Source organism: Quercus lobata, chromosome 3 (assembly GCF_001633185.2).
Source record: "Quercus lobata isolate SW786 chromosome 3, ValleyOak3.0 Primary Assembly, whole genome shotgun sequence".
In the NCBI taxonomy this organism is placed as follows: Eukaryota; Viridiplantae; Streptophyta; class Magnoliopsida; order Fagales; family Fagaceae; genus Quercus; species Quercus lobata.
The window spans coordinates 8509916-8519020 of NC_044906.1; the positions used below are offsets into that span (position 1 = coordinate 8509916).

The window sequence follows — 9105 nt, forward strand, 5'->3', positions numbered from 1 at the left end:
ATGCTGAAAATTGACTATGTTTCTGCGTTTTGTTTAAATTTGTGGGTCCATTTTCACTATTCATGGGGCTCATAGCTGAAAGAAAAAAAAAAAAACTCAGCTTATTTTTGACAAAACGGTGCGTTTAGCAACGGTTAGTTTTTGAATCTGGCATTTCTTTTCAGCCATATCTTACAAGAAGATCTTCCTTTTCTTCCTCATCAATGCCCCCAACTTCTTCCTCATCAATACCCCAAGTTCGTCCTCAAGCTCTTAAATTTTAAATCTACCACCAATTACCCCAATTTATGCGAAGCATCTGATACACAAACTCTTTGGAATAGCTTTTATTCTGACAAAGTGATGCAAACACTATGGAACAACTTTTATCACTGTGATTCTCTTGGCTATGAGAGTCTATCCACCATGAAGTTGATGTTGGATAGATGCCAATATCAGACCACTGTAAGTTGTATTTAAATTTTTGGAGTTTTCTAATGTGTCGGTGTGTTTTCCCTTTTTGTTAGGTGTGGCCAAATTTTGCATGAACAAAATTTCAATGAAATTGTATGGGTTTGTTTGTGGGTTTTGTATTTTTGTGTGACTTATCCATGAGTTCCTCTGAATCTCATTTAATTTTGTGGGTGTCTTCCTGTCTTTGAAGTGACTCTAATTGAAATGCAATTAACTATCTGTTGAAATGCCTCTATGAGCTATCGATGGAAATAAGATACATTTGTTGAAGCAATTGCTGGTACATGGTGAAATTTTCTCTCTTTTAAGCATATTCTTTATGGCTTTGGTTAGCAGGTTAAGTGAATCTTTCTCCTTGCTGGTAGAGTGGCTTTTCCTTTTCTGGTTTTCTTTCTCTTAACTTTGTATTCATAATCAAGTGCAATTTGTATTAAGCAAAAAGCAAAACGTAAATGTCCTACAAGTGGTCAAATGCTAGAGTAGCTCTATATTTCTTATTAAGCAGAAAAAATTCCTTCAGCGTGGAAAGAATCCACAAAGTTACTCATTAAACTCTTTTCTTTCCAAAGGTATTTTGCAAATGGGGTCTCTTCCAAGTCTAAACAACTTCAAGATGGTGACACGCTAGTGCAAGCCGCAGTGTGAATGCTACCAATTTCAATACCAAACGCAACTAGAGGAAAATCAGATATAAGTTAGCGCTTGTATAATTGTAACTTTTGAGCCACTCTAGAAAGAGAATCCAAAAAAAGACACTCAATAGTTCTCTCCTAAAGGTGTTCTCTCCTAAAGACACTCAACTGATTAGCTAGCCTAAGAGTTCGTTGTTAGCAGGCCCGGGGAGTACCATTAGTTGATGTTTAGGTTCTTTTTAAAAAAAAAAAAAAATCAGATTGAAGTTGTCTAATACCTATAGGAAGATGAAGAGAAAACCTACTTTTATTAGCACATAATAATAATTTAATTGACTACTTAAAAACAAGGTGATTAAATTAAATTAAATTAAATCAAAGAACTTTCAAGTTTCAACCACTTACCTCTCACTCTAATGAATGCATGTAGCTCAGATTTAAACCCGGTACCATTCAACAAAATCTAGACATTTCACAGAGGTAGAAAAATTTGAGGGCATATATCTTATATACGTGTTCAAAAGATAGGGCCAATATCCAATCAAGTCTTCTTCTTTTTTTTGTTGGGGACCTAAAAAGGGAACAAGCAAAAAATATGATTAAATCCAAACACGGATTGAACCTAGTATTACCATATTTGGTTTTTTGATATCGGATCTATCATCATGTAAGATGATGAAAAATGGCTCTTAAAGTATAAAATAATTTTCTCCACCATAGTTATTCTACAATTAGTACATGAATACTTGCCAAGCTTAATGAGTGGGCTTAAGGTAAGGACCTTTGCATATTTTAAAAGTAATTTCAAATAGCTTTTAGATTTAGTTTCATCATAACATGTGAAGTAACTTGAAAGTTCAAGTTTCGTTATGTAAAAATTGTATGACAAATCAGAAAATCAAAGACCAATGCATATAACAGGACTTGTTCCACCCAAGTCTTTAAGAAGAACCCGGCATACATGTCTTTATCCACGATTCCAAGTACCGCAGCTCTTCGTTGCTTATTGAATGGTCAAGACCAGGATAAGCCTGTGAAAAAAAGATTTTCAAGAGTCCTAAGCAAATCAAGAAAGAATTTAAGAAAAATATTGCAATATTAGGATGTATTACCTTAAACTCACAGCTAACACCAACGTGTGCAAGGAAAGGAGGACCAGCTTGTCCAGCTTCAAACAATACAGTTGTGTCAGCCATTCCATGGGACCACAAAATGGGTGTCTGCACATACATTCAGATTCATAACCAAAACACAAGTAAATTGAAGAGTTACATGCAAATCTTAATATAGAATACAAATTTGTCTTACAGCCTTCTAACTCAAATTGTTAGTTTCCAAATGATCAGATATGCGTCGATGGCAGTGGGGCCTATTATCAGATATGACTAGTTGAATCTAAATCAGATGGGCCTACTGGTACACATAAATGACTAAGAATATTAAAAAAAGGGGGGATTATCTATGACAGTGAGATGAATTAGCAAATACAGTTGGGTGACTCTAGTAAGATCTGCTACTTGGACTAGAATGTGCTAGTAGGTGCCATGTAGATCCTCAGACCTAAGTAAACTCTTGCAAACATCAGGCATTGAACTCTGCTACAGAGTTGTTAGTGTCAATGCATACAAGTTGTTTTAATGAACGAGTTCCAAGCAATCCAACACTATTTAACTGCAACCTATCACCAAATTAAAATCTATGCCACCAAACCATAGTTGATGCACTAGAGAAACTTGTAGATGAGCAATTATTCTCATTACAAATAACAAGATTACTTTTGATTTATAAAGAAAATGCACGACAATCCATAGCTAAACTAGGAGATGAATATGACAAGATGGAGGACAGAGTGAGGGTTTCTTTCTTTTTCTTTTTCTTCTTCTTCTTCTTTTCTTCTTCTTCTTCTTCTTTTTTTTTTTTAATGTTAGAAATTCAGATTCTACACTAATACTCAAACCCATTCTCCCCCCCCCCCCCCCACCCCCAGGGAGGACAAAGTGAGTATTGAACCAAATGTATTACACCACTGATGCAAGAAGCATAATCAATTTTTTATTTCAGAATTTATTATTTTTGATTTCATATATGAATTTTGAATTTAGGCTTTAATTCATTGAGAATTTTATGGGATGTAATTGGGCATTAATGTAATCCCTAAAGTTCAATAAAAAGAGGCTCCAGGAATGGTTTGAGAAATTGTATTTGGAATGGTAATCTTCTGATGAAAATTTCTTCGGCTTGGTGGTGATTCCATGCTCCTACATAGTGAAGCCAAGGGTTTCCTATCCTATCCTTTTAATTCCTATTTTCTTTCAAATGCGTTATGCATCAACCACTATCCCGTTGCTCGACCATCCCTCAATGATATGATTGAGAACCTATCCACAAAATGTTTGCTAAGATCTTTGTTTCATATGCATCCAAATGGCAAGTCAAGAAGATACTAAAATAAATATAAAGAAAAGATAAAGTTTTTAAACTAAGTCTAAAACCACATCACAGTGTTTTTGAAGAAAGGTACCCCCTTCGCATTTGGTGAAATTTTTTCTACTATAGACGAACTAAAAGGAACAAATCCACCAAAGACTGCACCTCCTCCTAGAGTTTTTGGGTACAGCAGAACACTTGCCAATGTCAAGGCACCTGCAAAAGAGTTTTTTAAATTTGCATATTATAAGAACTAACTAAAATCAATGATGTATACAATATTTTTCTGTGTCCATTTATTTATTTATTTTGAGGGGGGGGGGAGGTTGGCAAGGGGGATCGTATTGAAGAGCAATGAGAAGAGGGAGACCTCCTTGACTGAATCCACACACAAAGACATTATTAGGATCTGTGCCAGCAGCTATTTCCTTATCTATTATTGCATGCACAGTCTGAACCGCTTTAAGCACACCACTTTCATCTTTTGGAGAATTCTGATTCATGTCAGAAAAATAGTCTTCAATAAATGCAACAAATTAGCATATCAACTAGTATTGTACCAAAGCAATTCACAATCCCCTCCTAGAGATTCTTTAAGGCTTGCTACATCACTTTAACTATAGCAAGAGCCAACTGACAAATTCTAATAACTGATAAGATTCAAGTGGAGATGTACGTTTGCACTAGTGGTGTGACATATTTGGTTCAGTGTCAGATTGAGACTAGTAAAAGCCAACAATGCAATCAAACATCAATGGTATGACCTTCAGAAATCTAAAGACATTATTTAATATTTTTCTGAAGTTAACAGTGTATCAGAAGATTGTGGCACCTCTGACAGAAGGTTGACTGGACCACTTTAAGCTAGCTGGGCTCTACTCCTATTAAGACCCTTGATCATGCATAAATAAGTGCCAAGTCAATTTGACTGATGCCAATCATCAAGCATTAGCATCAGATGAACTTATAAGTAAAGCCATCATAAACGAGGCTCTACATATTAAAAGTAGTCAATTACCATTCTACTATCACAACATAAATAGCAACCCATCGAACAGAATTCAACTTCATACAAGAATTACCAGTAAATCCCTTACCAGGAGCTTCTTGTTTCCAACAAAACCAAAAAAAAAAAAAGTCAATTTTTGGTTCAAACAATGCTATAGACATAATTAATTTCACAACTTTTTTTCAAAACCTGTTGCGGTGGCAGATTATAATTGGTGCAACATTATTCCCACATGGGACCACCACTATCATCACTTTATGGCACACCAATCACAAACTGCCATCTCAACAAATGTGAAATTTGTAGTAAAGTTCTTGTAGGGTTTGGTTTACCTCCAGTACTTTTTTTAATTAAAAATCTCATTTTCTTTTAAATATACAATGGTTTGCACACCAATCACAAACTGCCATCTCAACAAATGTGAAATTTGTAGTAAAGTTCTTGTAAAATTTGGTTTACCTCCAATACTTTTTTTAATTAGACATCTCATTTTCTTTTAAATATACAATGGTAAGTGGTAGTGAGTTTCAATCTCCACCTTTTATTTAGTTATTGGATGACATGACAATTTCTTATTAAAACAAAAGGAAATTCCAGCTAAAAAAGTACTGTGGGTAAGCCAAACCCTTCTTTGTGTACTTAGACTTACTGATTTCATATACATATATCATTGTGCGAACTGAACTCACATAGAGATTTAAGCAGTTAAAAACAAGCTAATGAAATCTAGCTAAATAACACTTCCTTCCCTTGTAAGAGTATGGTGGAAGGTGGGGTTGTAGCTTGTAGGTTCAAGACCCACAGTGGATGCATGTAACTCACCATATAAACCAAAAAAGAGAGAGGGAAGCATAACTTACAGCTGTCACAGGAAGCTCATGAACGTCAAACCATGAAGGCATCACAGCACCATCTACAAGGAGAAGCAAAGACAGAATGGCATTAAGATGAAGAAAATATTAAAAGTATCTTCATCATCAGGAGTAAATCTTTAACTTGTTATGCCGATGCTGATACATGCTCTATAGCTTGATGTTACTCATTATTATCATACAAATCAAGGAAGCCACACCAAGAAAGTAATACTCCCTATGATAAGGCCCAGAGATAATTGAAGAGAACTAATGAATAATGAAAAAGCAACACTTCAATCGGACATCCCAAAGACTTGAAACGATTATATAAATTTGTAGTGGTTAGAAATTACACTGAATATATGGAACAATATCTTTTTTATTAATATAATTTTAATTCATAGATCAAAGGGCATTTTCCAGGGATGACCTTATATCTGCTATTCTACTTTGATGTGAAAATTTTGCATTTACAAGCCATGCAGAAAACCTTGAACTCCCTGAATATGTCTTCTAGAAGAACCAATGAGGAAAAATCATAAAGGATACCCATGGACCAACAAATTCAACCCAGAATGATGAAACACAAACGAAAAAATTATACTTTATGATAATGAAGCAAAATGTTTATCCCTCTAGTAATGAAACGGTAGCCAAAGACAGATCAATAATCCATGTTTTCACAAAGGAAAAAGGCCATAGCCAGAAAATTATTTTATCGCCATTTACAACATGCAACATCAGAAGTTAATCAGGATTGAATATTTTAAGAATACAATGACCATCAACAAACCAAATGAAAATGGCATCTATGTCTTTATTTCTTTTAATTTGAAGTTTTCAGAAAAAATTGTATGAATAGAAGAATTTACATGAACAAGTACCGCAAAGAAATCATAATTCTGAAAGTCTAATATATTGTGCCATTACATCAGTTTTTTTAGGGTGACTTCTTGCTACTCTAAAAGCTATGAATCTCATGTCTTGAAAGTCAAGATGGCACATATCACAGTGCATTAGTGACTAAAAAAGAAATTATACTTTTTCATTTCAATTTGTTGTTATTAGCTTACCTTTATGCTCCCTTTACAGTATCCTTCGATTAATCCAAATAAAAATTTGATTAAGTCAGAAACTATAATGGCCTTGAGACCCCTGGACTACAGTAGGATGATAGGTGCTCTAATTGCTAGGCAAATATCTCTAATTTATTAGATATGTTAGAGCATTGTAATTTGAGAGATTGATGTGCTGCTTCTCAAGTACACCGCTGGTATACCTGGAAATTCTCTTTTTTGATCAATAAAATTTCGTTACTTATCAAAAATTGCTAGGCAAATATCAGCACTTGCTAGGTTGTACTATCCAACTACAGGCAAGGCTGCACAGATTTGATCAAGGCGAGTCTACCACCTTGAGATAGTAGATTGGCTCTATAGCATTGTGGCCTTTAAACAATGTTTTTTGAACAAGGATTGATACAGATAAGAAAACGTGACAAAACCACCCAAAAAAGAAAAACGTTCTACAAAAAACACGTTTGAACTGCACCGTTTAAATTTGCAGAATGTTACACTGTAACAGCCCTTCATGACTGCAATGTCAGTACTGTAGAAGGCTGTGGGACAAGTACTCCATTACACCACTCCAGTGCTCACTGTTTTTCTCACCCCATTTTATTGTTTTTGTCTCCATCACCCAAAGTTGTATAAAATCAATACCCTTGCAAACCGTCCCAAGATTCCCTTGGTACTCTACAAGTTTCATGTAACTAAAATAATTTCTCTTGCAAACCGTATCTTCATGAAACGCGAATACCTGGTTATTAGTCATAAGCCAATAAAAAGAACCACAAACAGACACAGCAGGCTCAAGTCTCAAGAACTCGTACTCGGGAAATCTTATCCTATCTTCTAATTTTTTTCCATGCCCATGTTGCCGAATCAAATATCTCACACCAAAGAGAATAGCATGAGTTGTCCCTGATGCCTGAGAACTTGGGTTCTGAAAACCGAACAATTTTATAGCGCAATGGATTTGATCTAAGCACCACCATCGCACATCTTTTGGTTTCGTTCCGTGTTTTAGGATTAGGTATCTGCTGCCATTGTTTTGTGCTCGGCTTACAAACAAAATACTCAGTTACTCCCAAAATTCTTGTTTCAGAACTCTTCACGCACAATAGAATACCTTGTTTAGTGGAGGCTTCGATTTGTACAGGACCGGGCAAGAAGTAAAGAGAGAGTTTAGAATCACAATCCAAAGCATTGATGGAAACAAACTCGTAAACGGGTTTTCTTGCATAACCCCGAATGAAAAATTCAGAAATCGTTTTTGTCTTGTTAGAATGTTCCAGGCTTTTGAAACTAGCCTGCACCTCCCAATATCTTTTAAAGTTTCCCGGCTCAAAATCTCAAACACTAAATCCGAGTAAGAGCAGTAGACTCCCTTTTCTTCAGCAGTAAAAAATGTTTTTTGAACCAAGAAATCATAGAAACACAATTTTAAAAAGTCAACGTAGAAGGAGTAAAAGAAGAAGAAGCTATGTTCATTGTTTACTTGGTGAAATGCAAAAACTAAATTTGTAATCATTTTATAGGTAGTTCGTGTTTGTGTATTTGTGTACTACTACTATTAAGGTGTTTTCCGAATTTGGTTCGAATTTTGAATCCATCAGTATACTACCACTTAAATTCCTCTTTGAGTCCAATCCATTAAAAAAAAAAAAAAAAACTAATACATTTACAAATTTCAATTTCAATTGGGTTGAGCATGCAATTGCAGGGTCATAATTAAAGTCGACAACTTTATTATCAAACCAATTATAAAAAAAAAACAAAAACAAAGATTCAAACTTACTGTTACAAGTGACTGAATTGGAAGGAGCAGAAGGGAAAGACCAAGTTGTGTTTTTGAATTCTGGGGAAGTGAAAAGGGATTTGATGGGTTCATTGGCTGGGCCTGAGTCCCTTAATCCATGTAGCCAAACAATAAAGCTTCGATTGTTAGCCATTGAATGTGTGTGGGTCTTTGACTTTAGAGAAGATAGTTGTTGGTGTGAGTGGGATAGTAACACAAACCCAATGGTGCTACTCAGAGTGATTGCTAAGGCTGTAATTGGCTTTGCAAATAGAGCAACCTTCATCTCTGCAATTTTATACGGCTCTTTTGACTTTTTGTATTTTAACGCTTTTTGCAAATTTTTGGAGGTAATTTGAGGCTAGCACAGTGAGGAGAAAGAATATATTAAGTTAATATGCCTTTGAAACAATTTTGCAAACTAGCATCTCGCATTTTTCAAACTGAGATTGATGACAAAATTGAGGCTTTCAAACTCGAGTTCTACTACTGGCATGGAGCAATTTAGCCACGTGGAACTCGAGTTGGAGAGACTTGAGCTCCATAGAAGCAGATTTGAAGATGGAGAAGGAGAAAAGGAGTAGAAGAGAGAAGGAAAAGAAGATAGATCCAAATCAAAAGAAGAAGAAGAAGACGACCAAGAGAAAACTGGATCTGAAGTAGAAAACGTGGAGATGGAGAACGCAAATGATGTAGAACACTGAAGAAGATCAAAACTGGATCTAAGGAAGAAGAAGATCTGGATTTGGACAACATGTAGAACGCCAAAGAAGAAGAAAAAAGGGGAAGCTGGTGAACCATGCAGGAACTCGAGTCTTTAAGACTCGAGTTCCAGGACCATTCCTTCAATCTCGAGTGTTAGAAACTCAAG

The 9105-nt window shown here is 35.4% G+C and overlaps 1 protein-coding gene across 1 annotated transcript; it reads right to left on the bottom strand.

Moving 5' to 3' along the window:
* Positions 1–1935: 1935 nt before the first annotated feature.
* On the bottom strand, positions 1936–8527 carry LOC115981654 (carboxylesterase SOBER1-like). The gene is made up of 6 exons (XM_031103942.1): positions 8235–8527; positions 5382–5434; positions 3883–4006; positions 3607–3728; positions 2198–2305; positions 1936–2116 (listed from the first exon to the last, which is right to left on the bottom strand). Exons 1-6 carry the CDS (start codon positions 8518–8520, stop codon positions 2027–2029), a joined length of 783 nt encoding a protein of 260 aa, XP_030959802.1. The 5' UTR covers positions 8521–8527; the 3' UTR covers positions 1936–2026.
* Between the last annotated feature and the right edge of the window lie 578 nt (positions 8528–9105).